Genomic DNA, 21,478 nt, shown 5'->3' with positions numbered 1-21,478 from the left:
CAAAATTGACTGTGTCTGCAGGTCACTTAGAACACCGGAGTGCTCTCCAAAAGGGCAAAATCATTCCCATTTCCAGCCTGCGAGTGTACCGGTGGGGTTGGAGAAGATGGCGTGCCGCATGCTAATCGTATGCAAACATCCCCTGATAAGGAGCGCTGCGGTGCTGACTGAAGCCCTGGCCTCTCCTCTCTCTCTGTATTTGGCCTGGTCTCCACACGTCTCGGACCCAGGGCAACCGTGCTCGCTGCGTCCGCAGGCACGCAGCACGCCTAGGGAGAGAATGTTCTACAACCGCAGCCAAACAGATGTCTGATGCTCTCCTCTGATAACTGCATAAGTCATTATCGAGCTACGGTGAGGCCAAACTGTCTGCAAAGCAATAATAACAAGGGTATTTACTTCTCTAAATATAGACCGGAAATTGGACAACGGGTACAACGTTCAGCCAATCAAGAGCCATTATGGGGCAATTGTGTGCTCAATCATTAAGACCGGTCCCTCCTATTTTTGAGAGTCCTTTAGAAATCGAAGTCATCCATATCCATCCTTTTTGTCCATCCCCTTTGTATGTAGTTGAATGTGTAACCTAATTTCAATTGCGTTCACCCGTGTTTAGAGGTGGGAGAGGGGTGCTGTCATAGAAGGAGTTAAAGTAACATATGGAGATGATAGCTGGATGGACGAGGTGGTTCTGGGTCCAGAATGGATCTTAGAGGCCAGTTTCCATCTGCTGTGTCTGGACCAAGCCCAATGGCTTTTATTGGAAAACCAACAACCTTTCTCTTTCCCGCGCTTTCTCTTGTTCTCTATATCTGTCTCTTTCTGTCTCTCTCTCTGTTACACACACACACACTCTTTGCTCTCTCTCTCTGTGCCTTTCCTTTTCTATTCTCACTTTCGGCCTCCTTTTTCATCTTGTCTCTCTCTCTCTCTCTCTCTCTCTCTCTCTCTCTCTCTCTCTCTCTCTCTCTCTCTCTCTCTCTCTCTCTCTCTCTCTCTCTCTGTCTGTCTTGTTTACACTCTGCCTTTGTCTTTCATTTTCTGTCTCTTTGTTTTCTTACTAGTGACTGCAGCAGTGTGACGTCGATGTGAGAGACTGTTGGGTCATGCCGCCCCCCACTGGCAGCTCTGGGTCTTTTCATCTGAAACGGCACACAGTATTCCGTGCAGACACCTCTGCTGGTAGATACTTCACATAATATTCCAGGAGATGACGAACACATATTCAGTGAATGAGTTATTGACTGCTTAATCATATTGTATTTTAAGTCATTTTATTGAATTACAAAAGCATATTTACAAAAACCTACAGTATTTTACAAATGGGATGTTCTCTGTAATATACAGAGACTGTATATAGAAAAGCTTGTGCATATAACAACATCAACAACATGTTTGTATATTTTTTGTCCGTTTTCTGCCCTCATTCTTTTGTTTTGTGGCAGAAAAAACAGGCGCTGAGTCAGTCAGAGAGCACTCTATCTTCAGTTCTATCTCCACATACGGTATCCTGCTACGCGTGTGGTCATTGGTATAATGTGGTCATTATCTACAGTGCTCTCACGGTTTGCTCCAGCCCGATCTTGTGTTCAATAGAGTTGCCAGTGTCACTTAGTCTGACTCACCCGCATTCACGTGGCCCGGGTCCAGGTCTTTGTCAGGATCCCCTTGACTGTGACCCTCGTCGTTTGTCTCCTCGGTAGGTTCCGAGCATCTCATATGGAGTTCAGAGTCTTCCTCTAACCTCTTCACAGGGTTAGCTCTGGTGGTATTAGCATGGTCGGAGTCATCACACCCGTTTTCAGTCACTTTCCTTGTGGGGTTGGTCTTCGCTTCTGTGAAGTGTGTAGCTGTGTGCCCTGCCTCCGTCTCGGTGCCAGTCCCAGGGTTCTCGCTCTCCATCTCGGTTCCTGTGCGATTGTTCTCCTCGTGTCGTGCTCCTGCCTCTGGTTCTGCGTCAGGGTGGAGGTTCTCCGGGTGTTCCGCTGCTGCCTCTGTATCTGTTTCCGACCTGCCGTTCCACTCGCGTTCGGTTTCGGCGTCTTCCACGCGGTTCTCCGTGCGCCCTGTCTCCGCGCCAGCGTGACCGGTCTCCCTGCGTTCTCCGTCCGTGTCACGGCTGTCCGGGCGTCCTGCCCCCGTCTCGGTGCGACGGCTGTCTGCGGGTGGCGTCCCCGCCTTCGACGCTACGTGCTTTTGTCTTGTGCTCCTTGTGCAACAAAGGTCTGTTTCCTCCGCGTGTTCTGTCTCCACCTGACGCCTCCCCGTGTCTCCCCCCTCCACGCGCGCGTCCTCCACCCCCCCCTCCACCTCCCCCTCGCCTCCCCCCTCCACCCCTCCCTCGCCCCCCTCTCTGCTCTCGGAGACCCCCTGTCCAGACAGCTGTCTCCTCAGGCTCCGGGCCCGCTCCCTGTAGGCCTGGCAGAGCTGGGCGTCCGGCATGTGGTTTGCATAGATCTCTGCCAGCTTCATGCAGATCACGTACAGAGCCTGGGGGCTTTCCTGGTCCTCCAGAGCAGCGGCCAGGGCTAGCTGGAAATACCCCACCGCGTCATGAGCATCCTGAGGGGAGTAGAGAGAGGGCGTGGAGGTTAGAGATAAACAAGGCATGTATTGAGTTATGACTTTCTGGCTCTCCTCTGACGTCCGAGGGGAGCTTGGCGTATCTAAAGTGTGTGCGCGTGTTTTGTGTGTGTGTACATACACACACCTCTCTGAGGTCGAACTGTAAACACGCACATTCTCAGGCCATACCACCCTTAGGAACGAATGTTTGTCGAAAAACGGTGGATTTCTTTGTTCCTGTCTGTTTGTTTTACCTTGAGTTTGTACATGGTCAGGTCTCCCAGCCTGCAGTAGAGCTTGGTGTAGTAGCGGGCCTCGCTGGGGTGCTGCAGGATGGGGGGACAGAGGGACAGGGACTTGAGGTAGTAGTTCTCCGACAGCTCGTACTGCTGGAGGGAGTAGTGGGCCGAGGCCAGGCGGTGGTAGGCGGCGCGCTCGTTCACACACACACCTGCAGGAACAACCACGGGGGGTTCACACACTCAGCGTTCAACAGAGTGAAGGTCGGGTTAAGGTCAGACACGTGGAGTATTCGAATGTAGGTCACTGCTAAAGTTACGGGGATCATCTCGATGAGGATGATGATGATCATAATAAGAATGTGCCGATGAGGATCAGAACGAACATAATAAGGATCATCTTCAATATCGACATCCTCCTCCTTATTCTCCTCCTCCTCCTTCTCCTCTTTCAACATCTTCCTCATCCCCCCACCCTCTTCCTCCTCCTCCTCCTCCTCCTGCTCCTCCCCACACTCCTCCTCCCCACCCTCCTCCTCCCCACCCTCCTCCTCCTCCCCACCCTCCTCCTCCTCCTCCTCCCCACCCTCCTCCTCCCCACCCTCCTCCTCCCCACCCTCCTCCTCCTCCTCCTCCCCACCCTCCTCCTCCTCCTCCTCCCCACCCTCCTCCTCCCCACCCTCCTCCTCCCCACCCTCCTCCTCCTCCTCCTCCCCACCCTCCTCCTCCTCCTCCTCCCCACCCTCCTCCTCCCCACCCTCCTCCTCCACCTCCTCCCGGTGGTACCTGTGTGACTGCTGACCTCCACAGCCAGGACAGCGTACTGCAGGGCCTCCTTGTGTTCCCCCTGGCAGCTCAGCAGCTCTGTCAGCTTACTCAGCAGACGGAACTCAGACTGGACGTCTCTGATGCTCCTGGCGAACGGCAGACTGCCATCCTTTTACACACGTACGCACGCACACACACATATGCACACACACGCACATACACACACAACAGGAAGCCATGTAAACTCTTGTGTCTCACCAAGTAGCCTTCCATAGTTGGCATGAAAAATAGATAGATATTGACTTCATTGATCCCAACGGAAATTAAAGCATCCAGTAGCTTATATGACACACATTTTTTATAAGAACAGCCACACAATAGGACACACAGCAGCAAAAAATACATTTAATAGCAGCATAAATTAATCACATTGCCCATTCCAATGTAAGAGTGGAGGTACAGTTTGTCCCCAGTGTTACCCTGTAGAAGGGCAGGGAAGCCATCCTGTTCCTGTGTCCTTTGAAGAACACGTCTCCGGCCTCCTCGTAGATGCTCATGGCGAAGTGAGGGTCGTTCATCCTCAGCGCTGTCTTCACCGCTGCCTGTCAACCAATCATCACCCAGAAAACAAATCCACGATCAACGTGCAACCTTTGATTCGTTTTTGTAAGCGACTCATTGCTTTGTTTATCGTCAAAGCAATAAAGAGTATATTGATTGCGATAAGGCCATGAAGGCATGAGGAGATAAGGAATTTATGATGGCATGAGCAAGTTGTTTTGAAGGGTAGGTATAGTGCCGTCTATGGTGCTTACTATGATCGTCATCAGGTAACAGTTGATAAATGTGATAGTCATCATCATTTCTTCTTCTTTTCTAACCTCCTACTAGCCCTTTCTTTCTATCTTTCTTTCTCTCCCTCCAATTCACACTTGGCCTCCCTCTCCTCATTCTTCGGTCTACCCCTTCCTGTCCTCCTCTTCCTACGAATCACTCACCCCCCCCGACCCCCCTCCCATTCCCCCTCTTCCCTCTCCCTCCTAGCCCCGCCCCTCACCTGCAGGTACATGTCGGCCAGCTCGTCCTCGTGGATCAGGTAGTAGATGCGTCCCACCTGGAGCCAGGTCTCTGACTCCTCCTCCCTCTTCCCCAGGTCGATGGAGATGCGCAGGCTCTGCTTGGAGCAGTCCAGGGACTTCCGGGACGACCTGCAATCACACGCCACTCACGTCAGCCACTCACGTCAGCCCGCGCACGGGCTCAGTCTCACCCGGAGCCACACAAGGGGGGATGTTGTGATTTAAAGCCAGAGAGAGGGGGATTTACAGAGGGAGGAGAACGCCCTATTGTTAAGGACAGTAGAGAGAGAGAGAGAGAAACCGAAATAGAGAGAAAAAGCGAAAGGAATAGTTTGCCACACTTAAACAGAAGAAAGGCTGATTAAGTCTCTAAACAGTTTTCCCCGCCTCACTCCAGCACAGCCAGTTAATAGAGAAATATGAGTACACAGTACTTTATACAAGTAACAAACAGTTACTTGTATAAAACAGAGAGAGAGAGAGAGAGAGAGAGAGAGAGAGAGAGAGAGAGAGACAGAGAGAGAGAGAGAGAGAGAGATTGAAAGTCCCAGACACAGTCCCAGAGGTGACTGACTTCTCGGTGTTGAGCGTGAGGTACAGGCTGCTGAGGATCTCCAGGTACTCCCCCTCCAGCCTCTTGTCCTTCAGTTCCCTGGACACGCTCACACAGTGCTCGTAGTAGATGATGCTCTGGCCGTACAGCAGCAGGTCTGCGTACAGGCGACTCAACGTCTTAGACACCACCATCTGACCTTCACGGGACAGGAGAGACAAGGTCAAACAGAGGAGCTATCACAGGACCAGCTTTCTACAATAGACCAGATGACTAAACCTTACTAGTACTTTAGAGTCTAAAGTACTATGTCATATGATCATTTAGCAGATCATTTGATCCAAAGTGACATACAGGTGTGAATTTGAACCTGCGAACGTTCGACAAATGATCTTCCACTCTGGCCATCTCAATTCCACTGCAGTGTTCTGCATTTGTGCAGTCTCACTCTGACTGACTGAATTGTTTGTTTTGTTTTGTATTGTATCCTCTCCTGCTCATGAATTGCAAATGTCAGGTGTCTAGCAAACTCTGGCCCACCCTGAATAAACGAAGGAACCAAAGTTAATGAACCAAACTTCAAGCTCACTGTGCAGGTTCCTAGCTTGCAGGGCGATGAGGAGGCCCATCTCATAGCAGAGCCTGACGTTCTGGCTCCGCCCCCTGTCCTTGTAGCTCCGCCCCAGCCACAGGTAGGTCTGCACGTGCTCCTCGTCCGTGGGGCTCTCCCAGATCTCCAGGAACAGACTCAGGGACCTGCAGCACAGAGACATGGTCAGGGTCATGGTCGGGGGTAGGGTTAGGGTCATGGTCGGGGGTGAGGTCAGGGTTAGGGTCATGGTCATGGTCATGGTCAGGATTAGGGTCATGGTCGTGGTCAGAGGTGGGTTCATGGTCACGGTTAGGGTTAAGGTCATTCAGGATCAGGGTTAGGCATGTGGTCCCGTTACGTGTTCAGGGTTTAAATGAGCGGACCTGACGAGGAAGCGCTCTGCCACAGCTGGTGCGCCCGCCCCCAGGGCCAGGCATCCCAGGTTGGCCAGGGCGAGGGCCTGGTTCCTCTGGTTGCCACTCTCCTGGGAGATCCGAAGGGCGCAGTGGAGGTGGTGGCCGGCCTCGCGGACGCAACCCTGCCTCCGCAGACACAGAGCCAGCAGGTTGTGGATCACACCCCTCTGGGTGGGGCTGTCTGTGCCCTGCAGAGACAACAACAGCAGGGTGTGAAGGAAGGTGTACACGGATGACGATTGGAATGAAGGGACTGATGGATGGATGAATGAATGGATGGATGGTGGTTGATGTGGATGGATGTATGGAGGGATTGATCATCACTGGGTGTCATTGTTCAATAATAGTGTTCCATAATGTTCCACAATTTTAACAAAAAGTCTTCAAAGCTGGTGCAAAGATATACATTGTGTGTTTTTTATATATATCTTTACTACCGTATGGAAAGAGAGGTGTGTTGGAGTGCCTCTCCAGTACCTGCAGGGAGAGCAGCAGGGGCCGCAGGGTGTGGAGGCCTCCCTCCGGCCTCCCCGTCATCACCAGCAGCCAGCCCAGCAGGACCGAGGCCTGGAAGCCCTCCTCCTCGTTGATGGAGGCCCCGGCCGCCACAGCCCGCTGGGCGCAGGGCAGAGCCCGCTCCAGGGCCCCGTACTGCTGGTAGACGCAGGCCAGGCCCAGGCACAGGTCCCTCTGGGTCTTCAGATCCGAGCCCTGCTCGGCCAGGGCCAGGGCATGCTGGAGGTACACCACGATCTGGGCCGGGAGGAGGGACGTGCCCTCCCTCCAGTGAGGGTTGAGCCGGACCGAGTTCCTGACGAACAGCTGGATCCGCTGGAAGGCCTCCTGGAGAGAGTGGTCCTGCCTGGTGTCCAGGCTGAGTGAGGCCAGGGCCAGGTAGGGCATGTACTTCCGGTTGTAGAGGCGGCAGAGGAGCCAGTTGAGGTCCAGCGGGGCGATGGGGCGCCCCTCCTCCACCGACAGGGTGACGGTGAGGAACTGCAGGCGCTCCACGAAGGCCAGGGCGTCCTCGCTCTTTCCCAGGAGCAGGAAGAGGCTGGCCGTCAGGTAGCAGACCCGCGCCTCCAGGTGCTTGTTGCCCTCCACCACCGCCCTCCTCAGCAGCAGGCAGAGCAGCTCGAACTCGTCCAGGGAGGTGAAGCTGTGGCTGGGGAGGCAGAGCAGCAGGGCGCAGGCCCTCTCCAGGGTCTGGGGCAGCTTGTCTGTCATGCGCTGCTTCAGGTAGACCGAGGTCAGGTTGGTGTACAGAGCGGTGAGGAGCGGGAGGTCAGAGAAGCCGTCCACACGCACATTCAGAGACTCCTCATAGTACACACGGGCCTGGCGTGACAAAAAAAACAAAAAACAAAAACAACATGAAAACACACGTCAAAGAGAAACCAGCAAGTATTTGGAGGGAAACCTCATCATCGTTAACCCTAGTATGTGTGAGAATATATGTGTGTGTTTAAGAGTTCCTCTCGACCTGGGAGTACTTGAGCTTCTTGGCGCTGAGCCTGCCCAGGAGGAAGCATGCCCGGCGGTGTGCCCAGTGCATCCCTGCCCGCTTGGCAGCTTCCCTGGCACCCTCCAGGTGACCCAGTAGATCCTCCTCACTCTGCCCTCCGAACATCTCCCCCAGGAAGGAGCACTGGAGGTCATACAGTGGCAGGAAGCTCTCCTGGAGGCGGGAATGAAGGCAGGAATGGGGAGGAATAAATGGATGACTCTAGAAATGGAGGATTGGATGGATGGTAGGTTGGATGGATGGATGAATAGATGGATGGGCGGATCAGTCTATCAATGAAAGGTTGGATGACTGGATGGTGGGTTTTATGGATATATAGATGGATGGATGGATGGATGGATGGTGGTTTGGTTGGATGGATGAACGGAAGGACTCTTATTTTCTACGGTTGATCTCTGACCTGGAAGTTACTGTGGTTCAGCAGGGTCAGCGTGGGGTCACAGAGCTCGCCCTCATCCCCCTCCCAGCTGGCGTCCTCCAGGAAGAGTGGAGGGTTGTCTTGAAACACGTCCAACTCCCTGAAGGTGTCCTCCAGACTGAACGACAGCAGCTCGCCATCGCGGCCCACCGGGTTCTGGGACTGATGGAGGGAGGGTCGGGGGGAAGGTCGGGGGGAGGGCTGAGAGACAGAGGCCCTTGGGGAGGAGTGGTAGGGGGGGGTGCCCCCACTCTTCTCTGAAATGAGGCTCTGGCGAGTGCTGGTGGGGGTCTTGGGGTCTGGAGAAAAGCGGGACAGAGATGAAGGTGGTGAAAGTCCTTAATATGTGTAGGTTCCACGCATAGTGACCATGTTTAGGGGACAGACATACCTTGTTTTGGTTGGTTCCGGATATATGTAAAGTCCGATTCATCCAATCTATCTAAAAAAAGACAATAAAATTAAACAGGCAAAACCTTGTTTTTCTCACGCTCCATAAAATGAAACGAGACCATGTCGACACAAACACACAGGAAGTACACAGGAAATATCAAGAAATGGAAGAATTGAAGCTAGTTAAACAGCTGAGCTGGTGTTGTGTTTGCGCTACCCAGCCGGTAGACAGTGCTGATGTCTGAGGAGAAGAGTCTGTCCAGCAGGCTCCTGTCGCTGGGCTCCGTGCTGAAGGGGTTCACCAAGGCCAGGCCTGCCCTCTCCTCCTCCGTCAGAAACACCAATTGTCCATCTCTGTCGGAGTCACACAAAGGGCGCATTATCAGCCATGTGACTCTCATTTCAGAGTCGTCAGCTCACGCACACGCACGAATGCAGGCAAACACACAGTAACACACACACAAACGAATACACAAGAACCAATGCACACACACATTAAACAAACACTCACACACACATTCCTTCACACACACACACACACTGGCCCAACCCTTGCCCTTCACTGTCGCTCACAGATAAAGAGAATCCCGTAGAGGTCAGCGAAACAGATAAATATCACACTAGTGCAGAGAACATATTTCCTGGAATAGACAGCTGGAGGGGTATAAACAAGTTTTATAATAGGCCTCGTCATTGACCTCATTACTAAACTGTATCAAAAGGCTCAAGCATTATTGTATTACTTTATATTGCAGTACATACGTCATGGAGCATGAGGGAAACCTTGTGTCTTTGACGTTTGACTTGGTGAGATCGTTTATAAATCAAAAATAAGTGAGTCAGAAGGAAAATCCCATTTATCATGTGAAACACAAACAAATAGTTCATATAATATACACACACACACACACACACACAAAGGCGCGTGCACACACACACACACGCACACACACAGACTCCTCCCCGTCCATCTTACAGTGGTTTGGTGTCGAGAGGCTGGACGTGGGCCTGGCGGACGAAGCCGAAGCGTCCGGTGGAGGAGTTGGTTCCTACGAACATGTCCAGTCCTCTGAGGAGCAGGCCCTGGACCTCCACCCTGTCCCCCCGGCTCAGCTGCAGGTCCTCCCCGCACACGGGGCTGTAGTCCTCCACCGCCACACACACACCTGTCACTGGATACATACACATGACACACGCGTGTGTTGCTGGACACAAACACACAACAGCAGTGGGAGACTGAAAGGTGGCAGGAGATACTGTACGGAGTCTTGAGCTCTGGAATGGTTGATGCTGTGTTGTGATGTGTTTAGCCGTTGGTACGTGGACACATGCAAACACCTTCTCGTACATGTTAGAATCCCAACGTTATCCAAACTACTGTTTTGATGCTCCTTAAAACTCACATTTCAATTTTCAAACATTTTCAAATCATCTAGGATTTTGCACGAAATCATACATTTGGTTGATGTGTATGCTAGTTTAGCCTGACTATCAAATAATTATCCAACTAACATGAAGCAGCTTTACTGACCTATGGGGTGGGGGAGCTGTCCTCTGTCACTTGCCGAGCCGCCAGCACAGCCAGGAAACTTCCTCAGGAACCACCTTCACAAACAGGAAGTACACCTCACACACCACGCCAACTGACAGCTACAAAAATGGCCACTCTGCTGACCCAAAAGAAGGTCAAAGGTCAGCTACATGAAATAAAACCGACTTCACGTACGGAAAACACTGAATACATCGGACATTTTCCCGTTTACACTTCCAGTTGAGCCTGGGGCTAGCCACAGTACCGCAACAGTGTCCTCGAATGCAAAACAAATTGGAAGGAGTCCATGTTGGGCTCAACCTTGAAACATCGGCTCGCATGCCTACATCGCCTCATCGCGTGGCTGACATTCCATGATTGTTTTGTGTGAGGAGCTGAGGTGACTCACTGGTAGAAGGGGTATGGCAGAGGCTGCATGGCGCTGACCGGCACCAGGCCGTGACGGCCGTCGGGCAGCAGGGTGCCCTCCCACATGCTGTCCTGCCCCGTGTCTCTCACCATCAGGAGGTCGTTCTTCCCGAACGCCAGCTCCTCCTCCTCCTCGCTCTTCTCACTGCTGCCGTACAGAGCCTTGGCAAAGAAGGAGCCTGCAGTGAGCGCGCGCGCGTACACGCGCAAGCATGCGCGCACACACACACATACAGAGAGAGAGATGGGGAGAGAGAGAGAGAGAGAGAAGGAGAGAGAGAGAGAGAGACGTACGCATGTTTGACTGTAATCTTGATAAAGATCTTGAACATTCCGTGCTGTATGATGGAAGTCACAACCACTATACAGTATATGCATTGCTTCAATCACCCGGGGGGTGTTTGTACTGTTCCCTGAAAGAGTCAGACATTTTCGGAGATTCAAGAGATAAACACAAAATCGAATTTTCTTTAGTTCAAGCAAAATACGTCTGCTGGTCACATTGAAAAGATTAGAGGTACTGTCATAAACTGCATCCGTGCAACAATGGCAGCCTTATTAACTCTACATGCAATGATGAATGACCCTCAAACCTACCCATTAACTTAATGCAATTCTGAGTGCTATTTGCTAACATGGCAGTCCTATTGTGACTTTCCCTGAGGCATTATGCTTGAAGAGAACATAACCACGTTAAGAATGCTCCTCAAGCCAATCAATAGACTAAAGAGGAGCGAATGTCGATAGACTTAGTAATGACTGTGTAAAGTCATATACAGCTCACCAGCAGCTGGAGGAGTAATAAAGGTAACAGGAGCAAACGTTTAGCTACTGCACAGGCTTCACAGTGCATCTGTTAGCATCTTTTTACCATTACAGTGTGTTTGCTCCATAAGACGATCTGAAGAGTGTGTTCCAAATGTGTTCACTGTCTATTTCATACAGTGTTAATAAAAAGGATGTTCATAAGGTGTTCTTGATATGTGTACATCGGCTCTTCACAACGTGTCCAAACGGTGTTGAGATGATGATCAGATCTCCAGAAGATGTTCAGAAGATGTTTCAAAGTAGGTCGGGAGGTGTTACGAGGGTCGGTCTCTCCTTACCCTCCTGTAGGAGCAGTCCCAGATACAGGGTGGCCAGGTGTTCCTCGTTCAGGCTCACGTTGATCTCCAGATCGCTGAGCAGCTCCGGGTCCAACCAGAAGGACTGGTCACACAGGAAGTTCTCCAGACAGCGAGCCACGTAGCCTAGAACACAAACACAATGGTACGTGTAAAAGACATCAGACGAGACCTGAGATCAGCAACTGAGAGAAAGAACTGTGAGAAAGGCACCAGCTGAAACTTTGGCCCCGATACGGATGTGAACGTCCTAGAAGACGTTTCAGAGCCTCTTTGTTGAATGTGTGTCGTTGTCGTCGCCCCCCCCCCCCCCACACACACACACACACACACACACTCAGAACCACAGAGACTGTAGCGTATGGAATCTTCCAGACATACCCAGAGCCAGGTAGGTGGAGAACTTCCATATCTCCTCCACAGTCTTAAAAGTGATCACAAAGCTGTCCTTCTCAGCGTGGACGGACAGCAGGCGAGCCGACAGGTCCTGCAGAGAGGAGAGGGGGAGCAGGATGGAGGAGCACAAGAGAAAGGAGAAGAGGAAGAGGGGAAGATAACAAGAAATGGGCTTTGAATGTTTTGTAAGGGACAGAGGCTGAACGTGTGAGGTTGACTTTGAGATGGGTCCTGACTGACTGACCTTGAAGAGTTGGATGACATCCTGGCTGTTGCTCTCCACCACTCTGAGTCTGGTGCGCAGTGCCTCCTGTAGGTCAGCGTCAGGTACTGCGCTGGCCCTCCTCCTCCCGCTGAACACCAACACCACGTCTGCACGCCAGAGGAGGGTGGTGCGAACACACGCCTCTCGTTACTAAACACACTCACAGGACACTAAACGATGCACTGAACACACTCTCAGGGCACACCAAATCTCGTCCTTAGCATAGCACTTACAGAACGCAGAACATTTTTCAGTATCCATACCCTGAGTTTGTTATTAGCAACAGTACAATTACCACTGTTTTTCAGTCACCATTACATCACTGGCCATAAACTCACAGTGTCCCTGTGGCTGCCGGATAAACAGTCACTTCATTAATTAGGACTAATTTGTTCAGTTACTTTGCGACTTGGATTCAAGCCATCTACAGTATAATTTATCTAATTGTGTGTCGTGTAAATGGAAAAACATCTTATCATCAAGTCCTAGAAATTGTGACTATTATCTATTTTGAGAGGTTAGCATACTTTGCTAACACTCGCTGAAACACTGACACAGTTAAACACCAGACACAATATTAAAATGAAAATCTTCAAAAGTGAAAACACTGTATAACTTAAAAGGCATGTAAGCACTATATAACTTCTAAGATGCTCTAAGTGAGCTCATGTTTCTGCTGAGGTGCTGAGTGGGTCTGAGTCTAGACAGTCTAATACAGCTAATAGGGCTCTGAGTGGATCTCTTTACCTCCATTAGAAAGAGAGGCACTCAGAGTTCTGAGGAAGAGTGGTGAAGGTACTGTGTTGGCAAAAAAAAATACTTCTTGAAATGTCAGTACATATGAAGCCTGAATGTCGCAGTGTGCTCCAGAACTATTATCCCACCTTTCTCCATATCTATGCATATCTGTATGTAAAATATACCTCCCATAAAATCAACTCCTTCTCCTTTCTGCTAACTTCTCATCTAAAGTCGTTCAAGTAGAATAAGTAATATCCTTATAGCCAAGACAGTGGGGATGCAAATAGCCCTGAACACTGACTCATACAGCGAGCCTCATATTCTGAAACAAGGCAACATTAAGCTGAGGGTGGACCTACCTGAGGAGAACCTCTCTCCCACCGCCAGCGACACGGTGCTTCCTCTGGCGAACGCTTCCTTCCTCTTCCAGTAGCTCTGAGACTCCTCCCCTCCTTCTCCTGACTCCGCCCCCGGACCCTCAGACTCCTCCCCTGACCCTGGAGACAGGAAACAGGAAACGAATGTTTAGCTGACCTTGGATTAGCTCTTTCAGTCAGTGGGTATACCCCGAGTAGTGGAAACAAAGATCAGGGATTTTTATCGGTGGAGAGCGAGGAAGGGGGGGAGGGTTCCTGGCTTGTGCTCTGTAAGCCAAAGTTTCCCAAATGCTGTATTAAGGCCAAAGTGTACATCACCACAGCTTAAGAACTGGGCTGTGGCTGGAAAAAGAAACAAGGATTTATAGGAGGTTGTAAAGCGTCTGAAGAGCGGATCCTCTCCCAACAAACCGACGCAGGGTTTCTGTTCTGGGGATCAATATGCAGGAAAGAACTCTGAGTCACCTTCCAGCTGTGGCCTCCTTGATCAAAACACCAGGCAGTAGTATCGACCCTGAGGTCTTCATCTGACACTGTGCTGGAGACTGCGGAGGTCACAACCAATGAATTGTAAGCTGTGGGGCATTACAGGGGCCCCATCTGGGGAGTCAGATGGCTGAGCGGTGAGGGAGTCGGGCTAGTAATCTGAAGGTTGCCAGTTCGATTCCCGGCCATGTCAATTGACGTTGTGTCCTTGGGCAAGGCGCTTCACCCTACTTGCTTTGGGGGGAATGTCCCTGTACTTACTGTAAGTCGCTCTGGATAAGAGAAAAATGTAAATGTACAGGGCTTTACATAGGGCTCTAAAGTGACTATAAACTGTATCTGTGCTTTGTTGTTCTTCAATGAACACATGCTCGTTCCAGTACATAAACAGGATCCGTAGTCTGACAGGGTTCCGCATCTAAAAATATCTCCATCATGGCCTGCTCTTGTGGCGTGGCGTGGCGGAGGTGTTTGGTCTGCGGTCGTCCGCGGTCTTCTCCGGGAACCCGGGTCCATTGTGCTTGAGAGGATGTCCCAAACACTTCCTCAATCTGTGACCAATGGCACGGCAGCGACGCTGAAACTTCTATTGAGCTTGTTTGTGTTGTGTGGGCCGCGACAAAATGAGTGATTTAGCAGTGCATCCTGTTGAAATGAACCCTTTCAGCAGGGCCCAATCATTTCACTGCTGTACACTTTACCTTGTGCCATGAGGTCATTTCCTGGGAAGTGCTCATTGGCTACTGCGAGCGTGTACGGGGGTTCCCTCCAGAGAGCATCCAGCTCAGCGGGAGAAATGTCTGTCAGGAAGGGGGGAAGGAAATTAGCGTTGCACACCACCAAACATGGTCGTGGGCAAATCTTACACATTTTTAATGACTTCCCTCCTGAACCCCATCCCCCCCGAAACAAACACAAACACACACACACCTGAAAGTACTTGGGAAGACAAACTAATAACATAAACAGGCCTCTGCCTTCCATACATGTTGTTCAATTCATTCTAAGAAATGGGAATACTAACTAAGTGTGAGAGGTCAGTTCAGGGTAAGGGGGGGGGGGGGGGGGGAGTGAGCTTGTACAGTACAATGAGAGCAGGGACTGGGACAGTGACATAGTTAGCTGGGGGTGGGCGGACATGGGACGCGCTGACTTGAAGCACATGCCAGACGAAACACAGCCCTGACAAACACACAGCTAGTCTGACATCAGCCAACACCCCCCCCCCCACACACACACACACAACTCCTTCCCCCTGCCTCTGCTCTGCGGGCTTCAGACAGCACAGTCAGACGACAACAGTCGGACAACAACAGTCGGACAACAGCACAGCCAGACTGGTTCAGTCAGAATGAAGCCTTCATGACCCAACGGTCATCGGGACGTCAATTACCGATTTGACGGTAGACAACAGTGTCTCATTCGTGCCACCTCTGCAGGATGAGACTGTATACCAAACAAACAGAGGTTTATTTATACACGACACAAAGCCACGATACATTCGCATACATCGACAGTCCAGTACAGTACACCACGACACAGCACAGTGCAGAGGACCCACTGAGACAACGCCATGCCACACCGAGCTACTGTTAGCACTGACAGCGTGGAACAGAGCACAGACAAGCAAACCGAGAGTACAGAACAAGGACACGACCATGCCGGTTACCTTCGTGGCTGTTTCTGTTGCCCATGCCTCACTGATATACAGACGTGTGTGTGTGTGTGTGTGTGTGCGTGCGTGAGTGTGTGTGTGTGCAGGTCCTTCTCATGGCAGGGGTGTGGTGGAGAACCACAGGGCAGGGTGGGACCAACCTGTGAAGCAGAGGCAGGGGGTGATGAGCCGGTGGCAGCAGGAGGAGGAGAGGAGACGTTGACGACAACAACACGCCATGCTGGCCAGCGCTCCCCAGCTCCCAGAGAGCAGTGCCATCCCATCAACTCGTCTGGATACCTCGATCGCTCTCTCTGTCTCCCTCGCTCTTTCTCTTTCTCTGTCTTTCTCTCTTTCTCTCTCTCTCTATGTCTCTCTCTATGTCTCCGTCTCTCTCTCGCTCTCTCTCTATCTCTCTCTCTCGCTTCCTCTCTCTCGCTCTCCCTCTCTCTCTCGCTTCCTCTCTCTCTCTCTCTCTTTCTCTCTCTCTCTCTCTCTCTCTCTCTCTCTCTCTCTCTCTCTGTGTCTCTCTGTCTGTCTCTCCTTTTCTCTCACTTCCCCCTCTTCCTCTCCGACCCCTTGCTTTCCTTCCTCCTCTCTTCCTGATTTCGCTTTTTCTGCCCTCACTTTGACTTCTTTATGTCCGGTACTTTCAACCCTCTCCTTCTCTCTGTCTCTCTCTCTCTCTTTCTGTAAGCTGTCTTTATCTTGCTTTGATTGTTGCTGACTCTCTGACTTGCTTTCCGTTCCCTCTTTCTGTAAATCCTTGTCCTCTGTTTCCCTCCCTCTCTCTCTCACCCCCCCCCCTCTCTCTCTCTCTCTCTCTCTCTCTCTCTCTCTCTCTCTCTCTCTCTCTCTCTCTCTCTCTCTCTCTCTCTCTCTCTCTCTCTCTCTCTCTCTCTCTCTCCAGTTGCTGCCCAGTCCGTGAATACACAAAGCACTCTGCTAATGGTATGTGTGTGTGTGGGCAAGCCTGTGTGGGTTTTGTGTCTGTATAGATCTCCAAGAGTGTGTAGAACCCGGCAGTTTGTAATGTGTCTGATGGTGTGTGTGTGTGTGTGTGTATGTGCGCGTGCCAGTCATCTCAGTCCTCACTGAACCAGAGCAGTGCTGATCCACTGTAAGATAATGCCACATGGGTGCTGCCCACAAGATCACCATGGTTAGAACTTACCCCCGCATTCAGCTGATGGCCTTAACTGAAGGACTGGTCTCAGACCAGAGTTTAAGGACTGACCTCTTCAGAATCAGAATCAGAAAGGGTTCCTTCACCCTCCACGGTTCTCATGGTGACTGCGTCAGTACTGAGGCAGGGGAGTCTGAAGAGAGTTGAGACTTTTGGATGCTTTTTTTGGAAGCTTTTCATTGGATGGGAGGTGGGGGGAGGGGAGTAAAATTCCTTCTGAGCGAGGTTCAGTGCGTGGGATTTGAGTTCCAGTTTGACCCCGCTGAACCGGTCACCCTTAACACTGGTGTTGAGAACGAGGTCAACCTGTCAAAATCATCCACTACATACCCCTGGTGTTGCATCTAAACCAGACCAGTCAGTCTTGAGGCATAACTAATCAATAACCCATCAGATCTACGCAAACACAAGGCTGTGAGCAAAAATAATCCTATCTCTCTCTCTCTTTCCGTCATCCAATGTTTTTCTCTTCTGAAACGTGGGGAGAGAGCCTGGTCCCTGTATCTCATAGTCAACCCTGTCGCCAAATGTTGCTGGTGAGATATCACACCAGTCTAGCCATGATGATTCAATCAGTCAGTCTTGTTAGACCGACAGTTGTAAACAGCTCCAAGGCGTGTCAGGACACAAACTCGCACTATTTACCAATGATTCACTGGGGACACAGACACACACACACACACACAAACACACAAACAAAACAAAAACGGACACACTTATAAACACACAGGCAAGCGCTTCTGCACACATACACACACATCACCCATTACCCATCAGACATACACATATCTTTAAACACACATGCGTGCACGCACACACACACACACACGCTCACACACTCACACAGTAGAGGAGAGAGAAACATCACTGTGTTCAGCAGCTAGGGCCAGTTATTCCCAATCTAATAAACCCTGTGCAGTGACAGCCTGGAAAACCTGTCTGTGTTCCTACTCACCCAGCCTCATTTCCAGACTGCTATATCTAAACACACCCCAGACAATCTCACCTACCAGACTCATAGAAAACACTATCAGCTCTATCCTAACAGAATACTGTAGACCAGCATACCGACAGGGTCAACACTGCTGTGGAGTTGAATTGTAATCTGATTACGGTACTGTACAAGTCACAATGTCCTCAAGCCCCGGACTGGAACACCTTGGTGGGTCACAGCCCCAAAGCCGTGTTTCGAACAGCTATTGTGCATCCAACCGTGGATGCTCTGCTGCATTAAACCAACCATCCGTCCAACCACGACAGCTCTAATCAGTGAGGAGGAGGGACATCACAGGAACCACGATCAGTGTGCTCTACCCTGTTCCGGAGTCAGTCGTCGTGGGGACGACAACACAGAAGGGGTTTTAAACATGGCCGACCACACGGTGGAGTTGGAACGTAGTTCTCTTCTAACATCTTCATGTCTGCATTGTGGCTTGTGTGCTGCTGTGGAAATGTCACACTGTCGACAGTTCACAGAAGTTTGTGTGTGCGTGTGTGTGTTTGTGTATATATGGGTGTTAGAGATGTGGGATGTGTGTGTGTGTATATATGAGTGTTAGAGATGTGGGATGTGTGTTTGTCAGAGCAAGGGAGCATGGGCAGAGAGGACCGTAACATGAGACTGGGTGTTGTGGACTCTAAGTTTAGCTTAAACCTGCTGGCAACACACACACACATACTCACAAAGAGCTGCAGGGAGATTCACTTACTAGAGCACGCTGGCAAATTCAAACTGCTAATACACAATACAGACACACACACACACACACACACTCAACAACAACACAGTAAATGATGGTCTATTGACCTGCTATTACCTTGCATTTATATTTTTATTGCATTTCTCTGACTAGGTAGTGTCCTAAAAGAAAGATAAACAGACACTTAGAGATAGAGGGTGTATGTTCTGTCAGCAAATTTGAATAACGTGAAAAACGTGTCTCAAAACATACAAACAGAGAAGTGGAAATAAAAGGTAGAAAGTATTGGAAAAGAGGGGTAGAGTACATGAAGTCTGAGAACAACAGATAGAAGATGAGAGAGAAAGAGCGAGAGAAACACAGAGTGGACTTTCAGACAAAGTTTTTCTTACCTCTGTCCTCCCTGCTCTCTCCTGTCGCTTCGTTCCTCATCAGACTGGAAAAGTATGTATCTGTGCGTGAGTGACTGACAGTGTGTGTGTGTGTGTGTGTGCTCACAGCTGACTGGCCGAGGTGTAGCACTCAGCTGCTTCCAAAGCAACAGTCATTTTCCCTTTCTGTGTAGGAGTGAAGGTATCGCAGTGAAGACAGAGTGTGGTGTGTGTGAAAGAGAGGGGGAGAGAAAAGGATTGTGTTTGTGTGAGAGAGTGTGTGAGAGAGTGTGTGTGTGTGTGTGTGTGTGTGTGTGTGTGTGTGTGTGTGTGTGAGAGAGAGCAAAACTATCCCTGACAGCAGCTCTGTCAGTGAGGAAGTACTAAAACTCCTCCCCTAACTTTTCACTGGATAGGAGCACATTTCTCCCTCTCTCTTTATATTTCTCCCTCTCTCTCTCCCCTCCCTCTCTCTTCCTCTCTCTCCCCCTCTCTCTCCCTCTCCCCCCTCACTCTCTCTCTCTCTCCCTCTCTCTGACCCCCCTGTACTAACTAACTCTCTCCCTCTTTCCCTTCTATTGAATGTTACATTTCCTGAATAAATTATTCTGTATCAGATGTCTTATAAGCTCTTGAGAGCATTAACGTCGATAAGGTCATCCCTAAGCCTTGCTTGAAGACTTTAAAAAGTCTGTATACTGTCTTGGAGAACTATTACAGTAAGATAACGTTCATATCGTAATGTTATTATGAACACAACGTTGCCCTAAACAAACGTGAAAGGACTGTAAATATTTTGTACTTCCTCATTCCATGTACTAATCTTACCAATCAGGTTGGACTTGTCAGCAATGAGATCATGTACACCGAACTGGCAAACTCTCAGCTTTATAATTAGCTTTGCCTTCCAAGACGATCATTGCATGTCTAACAAGTCTTCACAATGCTCACCCTTTATTATTCACATTGTCAACATTCCTCATGCTAATGTGTCATTACACACACACACACACACACACACACACACACACACAAGTATGCTCATACAGTAGGTAGACAAAGATAAAGACACACACACACACACTGTCCTACTCAAGCTAAACCGATCCTTGGCTTCCAGAGTGTCATCTCTTCTCCACCAATCACCTCTCTTGACCATTTCCTCACTGTCACTTCCTGGGCGGTGACCTGGCCTATCACAGGGCAGAGGATGACTTTCAGGCTAGCTGAGCTTTCTTCTCGTTTCCCCCCAGCTTGGTTAAATATAAACCCTGGAACTGATTGTGTCTCCACAGGCCCCAGTCAGCCATGACAAAGTCACCCTGAGAACACAATATAAGCTGGCACACATGTGACCATAATGTTGGCTGTGCAGGACACAGTCCCTCTGGGGCCTGTGTGTGTGAAGTGTGTGTGTGTGAGGGGGGGGGCAACTGTGTGTGTGTGTGTGTGTGTGTGTGTGTGTGTGTGTGTGTGTGTGTGTGTGTGTGTGTGTGTGTGTAGGAGCCAGATAGCCCCATTGCACGCTTAATTACAGATACACAGATTGCATGGACAGAGATAACAGCCCTTCAATGTTGGAGGGCAAGTTCGAGGAAGGTGTGTGTGTGTATGTGTGTGTGTGTGTGTGTGTGTGAGCGGCAGCTAAAGGCCGTGTGCCTGGACAAAGGACAGGGATTGTGGGGGTTAGAAAGGAATCCTAGTTGGACTGCTGACCAGCGTAAATGTGGGATTGTGTAACATTTGGACACATGACCCACCCTTAATAGTCTGTCAAAGCAAACATGGCGCTGACATAATGGCCTTGGACCATCACTTTTCTGGCGATGGAGACTCTGTGATAACTGATAACTAGTCCATATCTGATCTCACAGTAGATGGGACGTGTCCAGCTTTTTAACAAGAAACAAACTCCAACACAGACATTCTCAGCATGTAGCGTGCAGTAAAACAGCCCTCTGCCCAAAACAGAACTCCAACAAATGGGTATTTTCAAGGGGCACAATGATGATGTCATACGGTTAGAGTGACAGCTTAGAACAGTCAACAGAGGGGGGGGGGGGGGGGGTGTTGCTCAGGCTGGGATTTGAGGGACCAACGGGAGGAAGAGGGGGAGAACTCTTGCCCCCCTTCCCCCCTACCCCTCTGCCCCTGCCTCCCTGCCCTCAGGAAGACCAGCTTCCTGTTGTTCCCGGTTGCCAGATTGGAGGACAATGGCAGCGGCGTTGGTGTGACACAGCAGCACACGTACTACAAACACGAGATGCTTGTCACATGCACACACACGGACGGACACACATGCACACTCACACACACACGGACGGACACCCATGCACACTCACACACACACGGACGGACACCCATGCACATTCATACACACACGGACGGACACACACGCACACACACCATCTCCTTCACTGTTTGGAAAGGTTTGTCTTTCTGCTAAGATACCAGTTAAGTTACAGAGTGTCTCTGGAGAGAGAGTGAGAGAGCGAAAGGGAGAGAAAGACAGAGAGAGAAAGAGAGAGAGAGAGAGAGAGAGAGAGAGAGAGAGAGAGAGAGAGAGAGAGAGAGAGAGAGAGAGAGAGAGAGAGAGAGAGAGAGAGAGAGAGAGAGAGAGAGAGAGAGAGAGAGAGAGAGAGAGAGAGAGAGAGAGAGAGAGAGAGAGAG

General features: G+C 50.4%; 1 protein-coding gene across 9 annotated transcripts; it reads right to left on the bottom strand.

Annotated features, from left to right (window-relative positions):
- Positions 1-1,263: 1,263 nt before the first annotated feature.
- Positions 1,264-19,107, bottom strand: sh3tc2 (SH3 domain and tetratricopeptide repeats 2). Of its 9 annotated transcripts, XM_062476350.1 has the most exons (24): positions 18,830-19,107; positions 18,555-18,598; positions 15,567-15,712; positions 14,599-14,697; positions 13,394-13,531; positions 12,273-12,400; positions 12,014-12,119; positions 11,615-11,758; positions 10,489-10,687; positions 10,080-10,153; positions 9,525-9,720; positions 8,766-8,902; positions 8,547-8,597; positions 8,138-8,454; positions 7,696-7,890; positions 6,690-7,550; positions 6,180-6,400; positions 5,794-5,960; positions 5,226-5,403; positions 4,630-4,780; positions 4,052-4,174; positions 3,591-3,741; positions 2,820-3,016; positions 1,264-2,562 (listed from the first exon to the last, which is right to left on the bottom strand). In XM_062476350.1, the coding sequence occupies exons 3-24, from the start codon at positions 15,589-15,591 to the stop codon at positions 1,612-1,614; spliced, it is 4,809 nt and encodes a 1,602-aa protein (XP_062332334.1). In that variant the 5' UTR covers positions 15,592-15,712; positions 18,555-18,598; positions 18,830-19,107; the 3' UTR covers positions 1,264-1,611. The 9 variants fall into 9 exon arrangements, with proteins under 9 accessions (XP_062332334.1, XP_062332337.1, XP_062332335.1 ...); XM_062476353.1 differs by lacking the exon at positions 15,567-15,712; XM_062476351.1 differs by lacking the exon at positions 18,555-18,598.
- Between the last annotated feature and the right edge of the window lie 2,371 nt (positions 19,108-21,478).

Source organism: Osmerus eperlanus, chromosome 13 (assembly GCF_963692335.1).
Source record: "Osmerus eperlanus chromosome 13, fOsmEpe2.1, whole genome shotgun sequence".
In the NCBI taxonomy this organism is placed as follows: Eukaryota; Metazoa; Chordata; class Actinopteri; order Osmeriformes; family Osmeridae; genus Osmerus; species Osmerus eperlanus.
This window is presented reverse-complemented; position numbering and strand designations above follow the sequence as displayed.

Coding starts and splice junctions, on each gene's coding strand:
- sh3tc2 (XM_062476347.1), bottom strand. CDS start 15,830: ATGGCACTGCTCTCTGGGAGCTGGGGAGCGCTGGCCAGCATGGCGTGT. Junction 10,154..10,488: donor CTGCCATACCCCTTCTACCA/GTGAGTCACCTC, acceptor CTGTTTGTGAAG/GTGGTTCCTGAGGAAGTTTC. Junction 9,721..10,079: donor ACAGCTCCCCCACCCCATAG/GTCAGTAAAGCT, acceptor GTATGTATCCAG/TGACAGGTGTGTGTGTGGCG.